Source organism: Nyctereutes procyonoides, unplaced genomic scaffold, assembly GCF_905146905.1.
Source record: "Nyctereutes procyonoides isolate TBG_1078 unplaced genomic scaffold, NYPRO_anot_genome, whole genome shotgun sequence".
Lineage (NCBI taxonomy): Eukaryota > Metazoa > Chordata > Mammalia > Carnivora > Canidae > Nyctereutes > Nyctereutes procyonoides.
In genome coordinates this window covers 20105135-20123891 of record NW_026575048.1, presented here as the reverse complement: position 1 = coordinate 20123891, position 18757 = coordinate 20105135, and the positions used below count along the sequence as shown (strand labels likewise).

The 18757-nt window shown below is 35.8% G+C and overlaps 1 protein-coding gene across 1 annotated transcript in view; it reads right to left on the bottom strand.

Moving 5' to 3' along the window:
- Positions 1-698: 698 nt before the first annotated feature.
- The window catches only part of RAB10 (RAB10, member RAS oncogene family), an 85986-nt gene continuing 67927 nt past the window's right edge, over positions 699-18757 (bottom strand). The window contains exons 3-6 of the mRNA XM_055327180.1: positions 13836-13974; positions 8425-8514; positions 7821-7922; positions 699-3201 (exon numbers count right to left, since the gene is read on the bottom strand). Coding sequence (XP_055183155.1) covers positions 3118-3201; positions 7821-7922; positions 8425-8514; positions 13836-13974 — 415 coding nt within the window. The 3' untranslated portion in view covers positions 699-3117. The remainder of the gene's footprint in view (positions 3202-7820; positions 7923-8424; positions 8515-13835; positions 13975-18757) is intronic.

Genomic DNA, 18757 nt, shown 5'->3' with positions numbered 1-18757 from the left:
CTATTTTCCTATACCAGTCAAAAGAAGAATCATGGGCCTCACCCTAGACACAAAACAGAAAAAGTTGGAGAATGAATAAGGAAGCGCTGGAAAAACACTCTAGGTGATTCCTATCAACACTGCAAAATGAGAAAACTTCTACACGTTATCCTTCTGGCAGAGATAATCTTGTCAAAAAATATTTCTCTCTATTGATTAATAGTGCCCTAATACGGGATTAAGCTTTTCTTTATATAAAACAAAGCTGTCACTTATGGCTCACAAAAAAAGTGGGAAATACTTTTATCATATAAGAGGATGGTCACCGCTGAAACAAGCATTCACCCTCCAAGATGAGAGCCGACCTTGGTGCCCCTGGGTAATCAGCTGTGGTCAGCTACAGTTGGCCTTTGGTACATTCTAGTGTTACTGGATGGGGAGTGATAGTCACTGACTCTTTTGACACCAGGATGATTCTTTTCAGTGTCCCAGAGATTTCCATTTTTTATGTAGTTTCTTACAAAGATAGTTCTTGAAACTTCCGGTTTTCCCTAGGCTGAGAAAGTTACTTCTCTTCTATCTGCCCCCCCCCAATATTGTTTGTTATTGTGCATTGTCTTCAGAAGTAATCCTCCATCTTCAACTCCATAAATAAATGAAAACCAAGCCACACAGTTGGAAATCAAGTTTTGTTTTTATATGAACAGAAGTAGACCATCTAGAAATATTTCAGTTTATTTAAATTGTTAAGTAGAATATGAAACCGAATTTGTAGCTAGTACCAGAGAATGGACTTAACTGTTTGGTGTTTAATGAGAACAGCTTCTACACAGGATCCCAAGAGACTTACAGAAAAAGGGGCAAAGCCCTAATATTAAGCAAATAAAACTCATGTTTCAAACAGGTTATACAAAAATTGATTTATACTCCATTTCCCTTTTTTTGATATTTAGAAAGTGCAGATTTAACAAAAGGTAGCCATATCCTTTCTATGTACAATGCCGATTATAATTATGCAAACAAAACTGTCAGTCTGTTACCCAAAAATCCCAGTGTTTAGCTCTCAAACCTTAAGTCACTGAATCAAATAAGGATTAAAGAGGGTTAAAAATAAAAAAGCTATTGCCACATTCCAGATGAAGGAAAGCAACACATACATTAAAATTAATCTAACAATAGTAGGTTTAACCTATAACTTTTCGAGAAGCTTAACATCATTTCATTATTATTTTTAGTGGAAAATTAGGGATTATTTGGCAATGCTGCTTTTACTAGTAAACAATGATAAAGTCAAGTGAAGGAAAAGCCTAACAACAACAACCAGTGAGGCATATAAAATTGTTTTTAGGGCACTATCTGAAAAATTCATGGATGTTTATAGCAGATACGTCCCTATGTTGTTGATGTGAGCCAAGAGAGCATTAAAATGCTATCCACGACACAGAAAGACTTTTCAATGGAAGCTGCTGTCCTAAACTCAGCCTCTGCTAGAAATGAATCATGCTATTCACAATTATTTCAACAAAGGTATCATCTTAGGATGCTAGCAGCATAGCAAACTTAACTTACCCTATCCTGATGATAAGCAATGAAGCAAAACTAGAAAAATGAAGTGAAAAAAGGACAGGGTTAGAGATAGCTGAAGATCTTATCTGTACATGAAAAGCCTTTTGTTGTCCTTTTCCCAAATCTATGGTAATACACGTTTTCCAAAGGGATGTGAAGACAGGACTTAAAAGTAATATTCTAAAGTATTTCTAATCTTAAGGTAAAGACAACTTAACACTGAAAAAGTGTTCTTCAAAGGCCAAATCTCAGTATATTTGGCAAACATGTTAATAAATTTCACTCCTCCTCCTTCCCACCATTTAAAAACAAACAAACAAACCTTTACTGGGCTACCAAACTGCTAGAGGAGTTGCCAAAATGGAGACTACTCAAATTTCGGTTAAGAGATTTATTCTAGGAAAGTGAATAGGCTATACACCTAATTAGAAAGACAAACCACAACACCCTCAACACTAGTGCATGCAATTAACTCTTCCATTTCATAAACTCGGTGGATAGAAAGGGAACAAAGAGGGAAGGAGAAGAGGAGCATGAAGTAAAAGAGTGAATGGAGGAATCCGGGGCAGAAGTTTTAGGGGAGAGAGAAAATGAGAGGAAGACATTTGAGAGTAGTAGGCAGTTAGAATTGATCTTTCAGTTTACTTATTAGCAAGTTAAATCAGTACTTTATGTTAAACTTGAAAAACCTACTAGTTTGCCCCTTTCATTTTTAAATAACTCATACCATTGGATGGTGGGGGAGGGAGGAGCAAATAAAGCAGCATGCAGGAAGACAGACACAACGAAAAAGTGGCCGAAGAGAAGAACTGGTGGCAGGAATAGCTTTAAATATCAAGGCCACTTAAAATAAGACTCAGCAAACCAAAGCTATCATTTCTGCATTACCCTTTGTCCTCAATTAACTACTTTGAAAATTACAGCCAAGCAAACCACAAACATTTCAATGGTTTATGTTTGAATGATATGTATGTCTCCTGCACATGCTTCCACCAAACAAACAAACAAACAAACAAACAAAATAAAGGGAAAACCAAAGAAGTTCCTTTCCACATAAGGCACAGGACAAAATTAATCCCATTTACACATTCAAGGCGAAAATGAGTGTTTTCCTGGCTTTTGTTTGTTTCTTTTGCTATCACATGTCTATAGATTATAGGGACTCAAGCACATTATCCATGACAGAAAATTCCACTGTTGTACAAAATAAAATTGTTAATTCTAACTTTTATTCTTATACAATTTGCAGAATAGAGTTGAAATGATTGCTATAGGTTTTAATGTCGATAAGAAGAACTGGACTATAATACAACTGAAATGCAGTGGTGAGCTGAGCAAGTACATTTAAAAATGAAGTCACAGACATGATTTTTCTATACATTTTCTTGTTTGAAGAAAATTATAAAGTCAGCAAGCAGTCACGGATGAAAGAACAAATAAAACAGGTGGATTGGAGAGTTAAGATGAGGAACAAAAATATCTGTTTAGAGTTAAAAATGGACAGAGTGGTTTATTTTGCAGCAAGAGGAAAAAACAGGGTGGTGGATGGCAACTGACGGAACAGGAGAACGCTCAGCAACATTTGCTCTTCCAGCCTGTCACGCCGCCTCCACTGCTGATATCTACATTTTCACTGTTGGGCTCTTTTACAGGGGTCTGGAACAAACACACAAGGAAAGCAACCCATGAAAAAACATTGCTACAGAGAAATCAAGATTTAACCACCAGAAATATTCTCATAAAGGTAACAAAATGTAACTAGTCACCTGAGATAGGTTTTCTCTCCCATGCAAAGTGAAGATTCGGCAGCTTTGTTTCTGCTGCCATTTCACCTGCTTACCCCAAGTTCTGAACTGTCTAGAGGCCTCTAGACACCCCTGTAATAAAGCTTTCAATATCTTTTCGGCTCTAATTTGCATAGAGGTTTGCTCTTAGCCCTGACCCCCTGAGTATCTAGAACTTAAAAAGCATTATCAAGCGGATGTATAAAACCTGATGTTGGGTCAAGTCTAACCTCAGAGAAGTAAAACAGCCCCTTCTGTCTGGTTACTTGCCTTTTGAGACTGAAGCTTGAAATACTCTATCATAGTTCTATTTATTTTTCTATCATAGTTTTATTTATTTATTTATTTATTTATTTATTTATTTATTTATTTTCTATCATAGTTTTAAAAAGGCAATGTCAACAACGATATGCTAACATTAAGTGGAGGAAAAAGAATAGGGCAGAATGCAAAGTTGTGTAATTCATGTTAAAAATGGATATAGAAAAAAAATCAAAAGGAAAGACACCAAATGTCAATAGGAGAAAACTCTCAGGTACTGGGTTTATGAGTGATTTTATTTTCTTCTATGAATAATCCTGTATTTCCCCAATAACCTAAATATTAGTTTTAAAATCAGAAGAATATACTATTTTTAATGGATAGCTTAGTCTTTACAGTATGCATGAAAAGAACATTTTAACAGCTTACATACAGTAAAGCATACAAATCTTAATTGTGCTTAGATTTTCAATATATAATATGAAGTTAGCAGCTCAAAATATAGAATGTAATACTCCCAGAAGGCTCCCCTGTGCCCCTTTCCAGTCAGTTACCACCCTCCTAAAGGTAACAGTACTCTCATTTCTGTCACCAGGGATTAGTGTTTTTTTTTTTTTTTTGTTCTTGACCTTCAAATATATGCAACCATGTTTTATGTATTCTTTTATGTATGATTCTCTTTACTCAGCATTAGTCTGTGAAATTTATCCAGGCTGTTTTATTGTGTTAACAGTAAGTTCATCATGAATGAAATTTTAAAAGTTAAGACATAACTAGAATGTATTCTCTCACGGCAATATAAGGGAAAATTAAAGTAACCCAGGGGGTAAAACTTAAAATATTATAAAAAGTCATGTAGCCCAAGAGAAGCCCTACTTAAACTCATAAGGAGGTGAAATTTTGACTTGCGCTTTGAGCTCACCTACCTACTCTTACTGCCCAATGGGATTCTTCTCATTGTATGTTAAAATTTCAAGTTTTGCATTAAAAAAATCTTTGTGAGTTTTCCTGAACAACCAACTTTACTCCTATTGCAGATCTTGAGAAAAATGTACGGAAGAAGATAAAGAGGCCAGTCAGCATATATCCCACAACAAAAGAATATGGTTACAAAGGAAATATTCTTTCTCTGGTAATTTTCACATGTGGGTCAGTTAAAAGTACATGGGTATTTAAAAAAAAAAAATACATGGGTGCTTGTAACCAGGGAGGTCACTATATTCATTCACTTAGCACCTCACTCACAGTCTATCCTTTTACAATTTAACTTAGATCCCTGAGAGAGACTCTCTGAAAAAAGGAATTATCCCATGCAGAGTAAAATATTTTAAAGCCAAAAGTATTAAATTTATTAAATACAACATTAAAACTGTTCCTGGCCAAAAATAAGGGCGAATAACCAGATTTAAAAAGTGAGCAAAGTTTACAGAAAAGGAAATACAAAAGTGATTCTTAAACCTATCTTTAAAAATGCTCCCCATACTCTTTAAGAGAGTACAAATTAAATATACATTTTTTAAAAATCTGCCAGGCTGGGAAAGATCTGTAAGTCTTACAATCCATTATGTGGCTAGTGTGAGTAAACAATCTCATCCATTGCCAGAAGGAGTGTAAATGGGTACAAGCCTCATACCAACATACGGCAGCATGTAACAGAATTATAAAAATGTACACATATGCTCTTTGGCCACTTCTAGGATTCTGTCCTTCATATACTTGCACATAATCATAGGCTTGCAAAATGATTTAAATTTAAGATTATTCACTGTCATACAATTTATGAGATCATAAGTCTGAAAATCACCTGAATGTCCCTCACTGAAAAACATGTTTAATTATGACATATCCACTCAAAGGAATAGCATTCAATTATTTTAAAAGTGGAATTATTTTACTTATTTTAAGTGCCAGAGTACATGTTGCCCTATCTGTTTAAAAAAAAAAAAAGGTGGGAATAAAATATATATTCAAATTTACTCATATATAAATAATTAAGTTAATTACATTGATTACCTGTGGGGGAAGAATGAGAAGTTGAGGGAAAGTGGAGGGAAACTTCCCTGTACTTTCACTCTCTTTAAATGTTTGAACCATGAGAGTGAATACCTATTCAAATAAGTTGAAAATTTTTTAAATCGCTTTCATTCTAAAATTAATTTTTCTTTTATCAACTCAGGAGAGAAATCATGACACAGAAAGCTGCTCGCCAGGAAGCACTCCTGTATTTCCCATACACTAATTTAAAGCATGTTTATGTTTGATGTTTTAACTCCTAACTTTACCATATTGAAAAGCATATGTATGTGTATGGGAAAAAAATGGGATCTCACATTGGGGCCTGCCTATATGAGGAAGACTCCAGACTGAGATCCTTATTGGTGTATCCATACTTTTAAACCTCTAATGTGATAACAAGGAAGATCTACCAACCACGGGGACACAGATTATAAGACTACATAAACTTTATTATTATTTTTTAATGTCAAGATTAATGAGAAGACCAAGGGATACACTATAGACAGAAAAAAAAATCAAAAACAATGGAGAAAACTAAAAAATCCAGAAAGAGAAAGAACACAAGAGACAAGAGTATTTCAATAAGTGTTATGGTAAATTCTGTGGGTATTAGAATAATTTTTCACTGTGACCTACCAAACTCTGAAATACAAAGTATTCCACAACTAAAAAGGTTATTTTTCTATTCCTGTTATTCTTTTCATTTAATTAAAAATATGAACATTTTCCCTTGTCCACCGATACTTGACTTCTTTATTTTTTTTCCCTCACAGGCATATTTTCAAATATAAAAATGTATTTCCACAAGGAATTCCAAGGGGTTTTAGCTTTATATACTTGTGAAAGAGTATTTTTTAAATTTTAAGTTTTTATAACTTTAAAAAGACACATTAAAATTTCTGAACAAAACTATATAAACATATGGGTCATTGAGTAATTGTGTTCTCTATCTCCTTCTCCTTACCACCATCACCCACTTGGAATACTTACTACTTAAGAGTTTGGTATAGATCCTTCCAGATCTTTGTTTTGCTAAATAAACCAAATGTGTGTGCACATGCATTTGCATGTGTGTTTGGTAGCATATATAATTTTAAAAAGATCATATTACACGTATTATATCCTAACTTGTTTTTTATTACTCAATATAATATAGATACCAGGATATCAGCAGATGTGGAAGGGCACAACTTTTGCTTTAGAGTTCCTGTGAAAAGCAGTAACTGGTGACTTTTTTCTGGTTTGAACACACAATTATAGTTAACAGGTAACTACATTTCACTATTAAAAAAAGTAAGTTGTTGATTTCTCTGAAATTTCACTAGATGTATATTTGAGATACCATCACTATTATGTTTTATGGATAGATTGGTTTTGGAAAAATACTGTTATTTCAATTATAAAAATAGGATGGTTACCAGAAGCAATTAAATTTTCTCCTATACACAATTAAATTTTTTCATATACAATGCCTGCTTCTCCTTTAGGAGCTATGTCAGATTTCTTTTCTGTTTTTATGTGCATTTAAATGTACCTTAGATTGAATAAATAACTCAGAATTTATAACCAAATCTGCGTATTAAATCTACTCATTTGAGGAAAAATATGAATTAGACTTCCCAATTTTGCTACAAGTTACTCATATTGGTAGATATGCGATTCACAAATTGAAGCTAAACTAACTGAAGTAAAATGAATTCCCTGGGATCACATTTCAGCAATTTTTAAAATATCGCAGATTGACATGATTGGCTAAATGAAATACAGGGATGGATTTACGGCACTTATTCAGTATATAATATATATATGCTCTTTACTGGCACATATGAAAAATGACTATATATAAGAAAGTGATTCTGTAGCAGTAACTATTATCTTAAATTCTAAGAAATTACGGCAATGCAAAGAATGTATAAGAGAAGTGAGTCCAAAAGTAAACAGAAGAGTCATAAGACCACGGACAAAAGTTGAAAAAAGGGGTATAAAACCAGAGAATTGAGAGTCAGTGTGGGAACTCTAAATGGTGTTACTACTGACCAGACTAATAGCTCACTGCTCCCCCGTTCTGTTTCTACTTCACTTTAGAGGGTTAGTTACTTGTGACAGGTAAACATGTAAGAACAATACCATCCAAATCTAATTCTGTATGTTAATCCACTACTTCAAAAAAGAATTGTGACCCTGGGCACCTTGGGAGTAAAAATTGGATCTTACCTTTCGAAGGATATCTTCAGCTAATGTGAGGAAAGCCTTTTCGATGTTTATATTTGCTTTTGCACTAGTCTCAAAAAATCTAATACCATGCTCCCTTGCAATCTAAAATAGAAGCAAAATGTCATGATAAAACTATCAAGCATAGAGTGCCAACTGATGGCTTTAGCATCCTGTATGAAACATTATTATCCTAAAGGCAGCAGTCCCTACTAGGTTATATAAAACAAAATACTTCAATGGGTCATGATTCAAACGGTCAAGTTCTTTCAAAAATAAGTAAACAAAAATAACAAAAGAACTTTATCCTTTCGGGAGTTTACTTCAGATACTTAAAGTCTTAAGCTAAAAAACTGAGAATCATTGATTAGTACTTTCCCTCCTTATAGTTCAAATACAGCTAAAAATACTACTACCACAGATTTGATTCTCCCACACTTGTTAGATATGCACTGGAAAAATTCACTCAAATGATAAACTGCTTCTCACAGCATTTATAAAACAATGGGAATAGCTCAGCACACTCCATTACCACTACCAACAATCAAATGCAGTACCATCTTCACAAAGAAAGGACAGCATATTAGTTTCATTCAGAGCTTTTTACCTGTTCTCCTTTTCCTTTAGGTACAACTCTTTTATCGTCCATATCACATTTGTTTCCTAGTAACATTCTTTCCACATCTTCATTGGCATGCTATAATGGAATGAAAATTTAATTTACACACTACCATGACTTACATCTTAATAGTCTCTTGTTTTTCTCAATTTTCAGTGTCACTTTTATAATCTGTAAATTTTAAAGCAATCACCCTGAAATCACCCCATGTTAAAAGCCTATACAAATGCGTAAATTACTTAGAAACACAATTCCTAAGACGTACTGCTATCAAATATTATTTTACCCTAACAGGAGGCTGTCTAGTTTCTAGATATATTCTCATCAAAAGAGAAGAATATAGGCAAAAGATCTGAAACTGGAATGAATCCCTTATGCATAAGCTAAACCCAAGGTGGACCATGATTTTAGATAATGAATATCACCCAGTAGAAGCCTTAATTAAAAATTCTACAGAGTTCTTAAAATCTCAAAAAACTACACTGCTAGAGCACAAGAGGATCCCATGCAGAAAAATCAGTTAAAAACAAATATTTGCTACACTGAAATCCTGACATCATTTGCACAAATAGAAAAATCCATCCCTAAAATTCATATGTAATCTCAAGGGACCCTGAAAAACAGGCAAAATGATGTTGAAAAAGAAGTACGAAGTTGGAAGATTCATACTTACTTCCTGATCTCAAAACTTACTACAAAGCTACAATAATCAAAACAGTGTGCTCTGGCATAATGATATATACATAAATAGACAGAATATAGAGCCAAGAAATAATCCCTTGCATGCATGATCAAATGATTTTCAACAAGAGTGTCAAGCCCACTCAATGTGGGAAAGAAAGAATAGTCTTTTTTAAAACTGGTGCTGGGCATACCAGATATCAATACGTGAAAGAATAAAGTTGGACCCTTAACTTACACAATATACAAAAATGAACTTGGGGCGCCTGGTGGCTCAGCTCATGATCCCAGGGTCCTGGGATGGAGTCCTGCATAGGGCTCCCTGCTCCACGGGAAGCCTGCTTCTCCCTCTCTCTCTGCCTGCCATTCCCCCTCCTTGTACTCCCTGTCAAATAAATAAATAAAATCTTAAAAAAAAAAAAATCAAAACAAAAATGAACTCAAAGTGGATCAAAGGCCTACATATAAGACCTAAAACTATAAAACTCATAAAAGAAAATATAGGAGAAATTGTTATGACATTTGATTTGGCAATGGTGTCTTGGATATGACACCAGAAGTATAGGCAACAAAAGAAAAAACAGGCAAGTTTTACTTCACTAAAATTAAGAACTTTTGTGTGTCAAAGGTCTATTAAGAGTGAAAAGACAACCAACCCCCAGAGTAAGAAAAATATTTGCAAATCATCTATCTTTGGTCCAATACTCCTTTCCCTGCATGTCTCTACAGCCAAGGTAGTTAGGTTCTCTAGATAACGAAAAGTAATTTGAGATTTGATTTGTCTTAAATTTGAATCCATCACATTCTTTCCACCAGCCCTATCCTTTTATGAGCAACTTTTACTTATTTCTTCAGATCTCGGCTTATGATATGAGGAATGTCATTCCTCATATCAAGATTGTTTGGCTATTTCAGGTCCCCTGGCCTGCACCTCCATATGAATTTTAAGATTAACTTGTCAATTTCTGCCAGCTCACCCACCCCACCCCCCAAATTCCCAAGAGAGTAGGTGGGATTTTGACAGGAATTACACTGAATCTGCAGATCACGTTGGCTAGTGCTGCCATCTTAACGATGTGAAATCTTCCAATTCATAAACATGGGGTGTCTTTCCAATTACTCAGATTTTTCATTTCCTTTTAACATTTTATGTTTTTCAGTATTTAAGTCTTGTATGTCTTTGGTTAAAATTTTCCTAATTTTTCTTCTTTTTGATGCTACTCTAAATGGACCTATATTCTTAACTTCATTTTTGGATTATTCACTGCTAGTATGTAGAAATTCAATTGATTTTTATATACTGATCTTGTTTTAGCAGTTTTATTTTTTGGTTTGTGCATTTTTTTTTAAGTTTTTATTTATTTGAGAGAGAGAAACAAAGCGGGAAAGCCCAAGAGCAGGGGAGCAGCAGAGGGAGAGAGAAACCAATGTGGGGCACAATCCCAGGACCCAGGGATCATGACCTGAGCCAAAGGTAGTTGCTCAACTGACTGAGCCACCCAGGTGCCCCTATGTGCATGGTTTCCTTAGGATTTTTTTTTTTTCTTTTTAAGATTTTATTTATTTGAGAAAGAAAGAGAGGAGGCATGCACACAAGCAGTGGGAGTGGTAGGTAGGTGAGAGAGAAGCAAGCTACTCACAGAGCAGGGAGCCCAATGCAGGACTGGATCCCAGGATCATGACCTGAGCCATAGGTAGATGCTTAACCAACTGAGCCACCCAGGCACCCCTCCATAAGATTTTCTAAATACAAAAATCTCATTACTTACATATATAGTTTTCCTTCCCAATCTGGGTTTCTCCCTTTTCTTTTTGCCTAATTGCCCTGGCTAGAACCTCTACTACAATTCTGAGCAAAAGTGGCATACTTCTCATTTTTGTGATTGTAAGGGCAGGTATGATGCTGACTGTGGGATTTTCACAGATGTCCTTTACTAGGCTAAGGACATTCTTTTCTATTTCTATTCTATGAGTGTTTTTATCATGAAAGGGTGTTGGATTTTGTCAAATTTCATTGAGTCTGTTGGAACGATTATATGGCTTTTTGTCTTTTATCACGATGGTGTACTACAGGGGTGCCTGGGTGGCTCAGTTATGCATCTGCCTTCAGCTCAGGTTGTGATCTCGGGGTCTTGGAATCAAGTTCCACGTCAGGCTCCCTTCTCAGCAAGGAGTCTCCTTCTCCCTCTCCCTCTGCCCCTTCCCCACTGCTCATTCTCTCTCAAATAAATAAATAAATAAATACATAAATAAATAAATAAAATCTTAAAAAAAAAAAGATGGGTGTATCACACACTGATTGGTTTCTTATATTGAACCACCCTTGCAATATATAATCCTTTTTAAAATGTTGCTGGATGGGAGACGTCTGAGTGGCTCAGTGGCTGAATATCTATTTTTGGCTCGAAGCGTGATCCCAGAGTCCTGGAGATGGAGTCCAGCATGGGGTTCCCAAAGGGAGCCTGCTTCTCCCTCTGCCTATGTCTCTGCCTCTCTCTGTATCTCTCATGAATAAATAAAATCTTAAAAAAATATATGTTGGATCAATTTAGCTTTTTTTCATTTAGTTAAAGCTTTAATTTCTATAACAAAGTGAAAATTAGGCAACACCAATCTCTTATATGTCAGATATGTTGGGAAACTGAAGCCATCAGGCCTATGAAGTTAAATATATAAGGCTCTAATATTTAGACATTAAAAACACATTTGGCCTTAGTCCTCTGGCACTTACTCCTAACTTCCCAAGTGACAGAGTATCTTTTGTTGTTTAGAATAGGGCCCTTGCTGCTTACCTACGTTTAGGCTAATGAAGAACTAGGGCAGAGGGCGGCTGATCTACAGAGCTTCACAAAGGAAGCTGGTCACCAGAGGAACCATTCGTGATTAAAGAATTAGAACTTTCAGGGATCCCTAGGTGGCGCAGCGGTTTGGCGCCTGCCTTTGGCCCAGGGCGCGATCCTGGAGACCCGGGATCGAATCCCACGTCGGGCTCCTGGTGCATGGAGCCTGCTTCTCCCTCTGCCTGTGTCTCTGCCTCTCTCTCTCTCTCTCTCTGTGTGTGACTATCATAAATAAATAAAAATTAAAAAAAAAAAAAGAATTAGAACTTTCAGCTGCCACTCCTCTACTTACCAGGAGGTGAACGGGACTAGAGATTAAGTTTAATCACCAGAGGCCAATGATTTATTAACTAACTATACCTATGCAGTAAAACTCGGATCAAATCTCTGCAACAATAAAGTTAGGGGACCTCTTCTAGGTTGGTGAACACATCAAAAATGCCCAGAGGGTGACATATCCAGAGATGGATGGCATGGAAGCTCTGTGTTCCCCAATTCCCATACGCTTCCTTTACATCTCTTCTATTTAGCTGTTCCTGCACTGTATCCTTTATAAAAAAATTATAGATGTAAATACAACACTTTCCTGAGTTCTAGGAGTCATGAAGTCATTCAGCCAACTATTGAACCCAAAGGTGGATCCTGGGAACCCCCAAACTTGCCAAGTCAGACGAAGTGTGGGTAGCTGGGGGGTCCAGGACTTAACATCTGAAAGAAGGGCAATTTTATGGGACAGAGTCCTTACACTTGGGGGTCTGACACTAAGGCTGGGTAGTTAGTGTCAGGATAGGACTGAACTGTAGAAAATCCAGTTCATGCCACAGAATTTGGAAAACTGGTTATTGTTGGAACACTGCACAGTGTCTTTATCAATTGCTCCTACTACACGTGCTAACTTGGCTGAATCATAAAATAAAGGCTGAGGAAATCCAAAATGGAGCCTTTTGTTTCAAAATCTGCTACGATCAACTGATAATAGTAACACACTTTCAAGATTTATTGCAGCAATGGAAAACTTATTAATGAACTGTCAGGATTGCTACCATTGAGATATCATTATCTTGTGTCTAATACTACCTTAAAACTAGGTCTTCTAGCCAAAACTGCTTTAAAGAGTTAGTCTTAAGGAAATTTAAAGCTTAGAAGACTGCAGTAGGACATGAAAAATTATTTCAACAAGAAGCTAGACCTATATTGCAGAACAGAAACAGATCTGCTTTGACATGTATTTTACTTTTTAAAACTGACATCTTCACATGCGATGATATGGCATTATTTTCTTGGGTTTTTACCACATCACTACTCTGTATCTTTCAAAATATCTAGAAGTGATACATTTCTGTTGTTTTAAATTACTACTAAAAATGTAATCTATTCATTTAATAAAAATCTACCAACAAAGAATTCATTTAAAAAGAGGTATGAGAGAAAAAAAAAAAGAGGTATGTGGGCAGCCTGGGTGGCTCAGCAGTTTAGCGCCGCCTTCAGCTCAAGGCGGGATCCTGGAGACCCGGGATAGAGTCCCACATCAGGCTCCCTGCATGGAGCCTGCCTCTCTGTCTCTCATGAAAAAATAAATAAAATATTTTTAAAAAATAAAAAGAGGTATGTAAAACGACTGGTAGCTTCTACATGGGGCCATCTTATAAGATGGCTGTATAGAATTTTGGAATAAGTAATTGCTTTGGATGGGGTTCTAGAAAGACCCAAAAATTTAAGAGAAAGGTAGGCAAAATATAACATTAACCTTTAAGAAGTAAAATAACTCAATAATAATGATAATACATGATATCCTAAACATAATTTAGAATTATTTATCCTTAACTAAACACAAAAATGTGTCTTTGTAAAAGGATTTATACAATTTCTAGGTCTTACCTCATCTATGTTTCTAAGCCATTTGCTGATGTTTTCAAAACTTTTACCATTGGTGATGTCATATACTAGCATGATACCCATTGCTCCTCTGTAGTAGGAGGTTGTGATGGTGTGAAATCGCTCCTGGCCTGCTGTATCCCTGAAAAAAAAAAAAAACACAGTAATAATTTGTATTAAGCATTCTGATATTATTACATTCTAGATATATTCATGACCTACCTACAGTGAACAAAAACCTGGAAGGGAAAAATCCTAGAAAAATGACATGTAAACTCTTGGAGTTTATTTTAAAATGAACACCAGGGGCACCTGGGTGGTTCAGTCGGTTAAGCATCTGCCTTCCACTAAGGTCATGATTCTTTCCTCAGGTCATAATCCCAGGGTCCTGGGATAGAGCCCCACATCGGGCTCTCTGCTCTAGCAGGGAGCCTGCTTCTCCCTCCCCCCTCCCTCTGCCTGCTGCCCCACCCCACCCCACTTGTGCTCTCTGTGAAATAAATAAAATCTTAAAAAAAAAAAATCAAACACCAGGAAGTGTGCTAAAAACTCTTGAAATTCCATTTTATTCAGTGATCTAGTTCTATAATATAACACCAAAACGTGAATGTTTAGAACATTAAAGGATTACAACAGTATAGCCACGTTTACCTTCAGGATCGTTTACAAAATATTGTAAAGTTAACCTCATTTTAAAGTAACAAAATGGAAATATGTAAATAGAATCTTTTCAATTCCTTCATGCCAGAGATCTAAGATATATACTTTGCTCCTGTAATTTTCCCCTCTTGTTCGCATCACCAATTTCTTCCTTTTATGAATCATTCTCATCAGCATACATACATGTTTACTATCTCCTACTTTTCGAAAAAAGCAAAATTGAAAAAACCCCACAGTACACACACACACGAGTGTAAAAAAAGTGAACTCTAAATAAGGTCTTTTGATTTTATCAATGTAAATTTTCTGGTTTTGCTTTCATATTGTGGTCTAAGATGTTACCAATGGGGAGAGCTGGGTGAAGGATACACAAGACTTTTTTGTACTATTTTTGTAACTTCCTGTGAGGCTATAATTATTTTAAAATAAAAGTTAAAAAACAAAGTCTGCTGGGGAGGGGAACAGAGAAATGTGATGTTAATTGGAGCGATGTAGGGTTGAGAGATGTATAGATTTGTGTGATCACCAACGCAAACAAGATAGAAAACTGTTGTAGCACCCCTCATCTCCTATAGTCCCTACACTCTGGCCAATAATCTGTTTTCCGTATCTATAATTCTGTCATTTCCAGAATGCTAAATAAATGGAATCATGCCATATACAACCTTTTGAAATGGTCATCTTTCCCTTTTTCACCATGAGCTCCTTGAGATCTATTCAAGTTGTTGCATGTAATACTAATCTATTCCATTTTATTGCTGAATAGTATTCCATTGTATGGACATATCATAATTTGTTTAATTACTCACCTGTGGAAGGACACTGGGTTGTTTCCAGTTTTTGGCCATTACAAGTAAAGTTGCTATGAATATTATATACAAGTTCCTGTGTGTATATCAGTTTTAATTTCTCTGGGATGAATACCCAGGAATGTTATGGCTGAGCCTTATGATAATACATACTGAAATTTATAAGAAACTGCCAAGCTTTTCTAGAGTGGCTGTACCACTTTACATTCCAACAAGCAATGTAACAGATCCAGTTTTTCTGCATCCATCAGCATTTGGTGTTGTTACTATTTTTTACTTTAATCTAATAAACAGGTGATGCTTCATGGTCATTTAAATTTGTATTTCTCTATGGCTAATGATAGTGAACATTTTTTCATGCAATTATTTGCCATCCATATATTCTCTCTGGTGAAATGGCTGTTCTTGTCTTCTGCCCATTTTCTAATCGGATTGCTTTTCTTTTTGAAACACTGCTGCATGTTGAGAATTGAGTCTTTTGAGAGTGAAAGTTTGAATACTGAAATCCAATTTACTTATTTTTAAAAAATCTTTGATGAATCATGGCTTTAGTGCTATATCTAAGAACTTTTTGCCTTAAGTTTTAGGTCCCAAAGATTTTGTTTTCTTCTAAAAGAATATGGTTTTACATTTCATATTTAAATTGATGATACACTTTCAAGTTAATTTTTGTACAGGGTGTAAATTTTAAGCAGAGGTTCATGTTTTTACTTATGGATATCCAACTACTCTAGCACCATTGTTGAAAATGTTGAGGAAAGAGCCTTTCTTTGAATTGCTTTTTGTACCTTTGACAAAAATCAATCAACCATGACCCAGTTCTATTTCTGGGTTTTTCTTTTTCTTCCAATGACCTATGTGTTTATGCCTCCCTCAATACCATACTGTCTTGATTACTGTAGCTAATTAAAGTCTTAAAACCAGATAGATTCCTCTCACTTATTTTTGTCAAGAGTTGTTTTGGCTAACCTAGCCTTTCCATATAAGTTGCTGTTTTTAGGTAGGCTCTATGCCCAGTATGGAGCCCAATTCAGCCCTTGAACTCACAGCCCTCAGATCAAGATCTGAGCTGAGATCAAGAGCCAGGTGCCTAACCAACTGAGCCACCCAGGTGACTCTCCATATACATTTTAAAACCAGCTTGTCGGGATCCCTGGGTGGCGCAGCGGTTTGGCGCCTGCCTTTGGCCCAGGGCGCGATCCTGGAGACCCAGGATCGAATCCCATGTCGGGCTCCGGGTGCATGGAGCCTGCTTCTCCCTCTGCCTGTGTCTCTGTCTCTCTCTCTCATTCTGTGTGACTATCATGAATAAAAAAAAAAAAAAAATTAAAAACCACTTGTCTATACCTACAAAAAATATCTCCCTAGCAAACCTCTTTAAAGAGTTCTTTAATTTCTGTCTTCCCAAATTCATTCCTCAACCAATTCTGACTACTGCTACTACTATTCTACAAGACTGTTCTTCTTCAAAAGGTCTCTGAAAACAACTTCTAATAGCTAAATCCAGGATTTAGTTCCTTTTTATATATTTTAATCATTCATTAGGATGCCATAAAATTGACCACTTTCCTTTCTTGAAACAGTTTATTATCGTGGCTTTTATGACAATACATGTTTCTGCTCTTAGTTCTATGGCACTGACTGCTCAGTCTCAGTGACTTTTACTGGCATTCTAACATTCAGAGATATAGTAGATGACACTATCTACATAGTAGCCAAAGCAATCTTCTTTAAATATATGTCTGATCACACCATTTTTTTTTGCTTAAAACTTCCAATAGCTTCAATAGGGTAAATTTTTCCACAAATGGTGCTAAAACAATGGTTATCTCCATGAGAAAGAATGAGCTGAACCCCTACACTTTAACCATATAAAAATTAATTCAAAACAAATCTAAGACCTGAATCTAAGAGCTGAAACTATAAAACTCTTAGAAGAAAATATAAGAAGGATGCTTAACATCATTAGTCATTAGGGAACTACAAATCAAAACCACTTCATACACTCTAGGATGGCTATAATCAAAAAAGCAAACAACAAAGGATGCAGAGAAATCGAAACCCTCATACACTGTTGGTGTAAATGTAAACTGATGCTGCCACTGTGGAAAATAGCCTGGCAGTTCCTCAAAATGTTAAACATTTAGATATGATCCAGCAATTCTATTTATTGGTATATAACCAAGGAAAATAAAAACATATGCCAACACAAAAACACATACATCAATATTCATAACAACATTATTCATAATAGCCAAGAAGTAGAAACAACCTGAGTGCCCATCAACTGATAAATGGATAAATAAAATGTGGTATAGTCATACAATGGAATACTATTCAGACATAAAAAAGAATGAAGTACTGATAACTCCTACAACATGTGTGAATCTTGATAACATTATGTTAAGTGAAAGAAATCAGACACAAAAGATCAGATAGTGATTCCATTTATATGAAATGTCCACAACAGGAAAATTCACATAAGTAGAAAGTGGCTGGATGGGGAATGGCTGCTAAAGAGTATAGAGTTTCAAAAAAAAAAAAAAAAAAAAAAAAAAGTATGGGCTTTCTTTTTGGGAATATACACAGGTTCTAATATTGTGGTGATGGTGTATACATACCTTGAAGATACACTAAAAAAACCAACTGTATACTTTAAATGGGTGAACTGTATGGTACATGAATTATGTCTCATCTCAATAAAGCTATCACAGAACAAAAAAGATTACTAGGCTTAAAAAAATAAACAAAAACAAAATATCCGATTTATTACGACTAGAACCAATTCCAAAATCGTTATCTTGAGGACTTGTTCTTTTCTCCAGCCCCCCCCCCATTTTTTAAAAAAGATTTTATTTATTTATTCATGAGAGACACAGAGAAGAGAGAGAGAGAGAGAGAGAGAGAGAGAGAGGCAGAGACACAGGCAGAGGGAGAAGCAGGCTCCCCTCAGGGAGCCCAACGTGGGACTCCCTGGATCTCCAGGGTCTCCAGGGTCTCCAGGATCATGCCCCGGGTTGAAGGCGGCACTAAACTGCTGAGCCATCGGGGCTGCCCAAGCCCCCCAAATTCTGAGGCATTCTTTTCTTTGACAGTTAGTGTCACGTTCTTTTTTTTTTTTAATGTCCCCAAATTCACAAGCTTGTTTTCACTTGACAGCCTCTGAACTAGCTGTTGCCACAGCCTGCCTGTACATGATTGGCTCATACTCACATTTTGACCATAACCTTAATAATGAACCCTTCTCTGACTACCCAATTTAAATAGTCATCCAGTCTTTCTCCATTCCGTCCCCCTACTTTACTTCTCTGTGTACACTTATTACAGATTTATTGTCTCCCATGTTTTCTAAAATTAAAGTTCCATCAGAGATCTGTCTTGTTCATTGCATGGTATCTGCAAGTTGAATAAGCATTCAAATGTTAATGAGTCAGTATTTTAGAAAATTACCTTGTC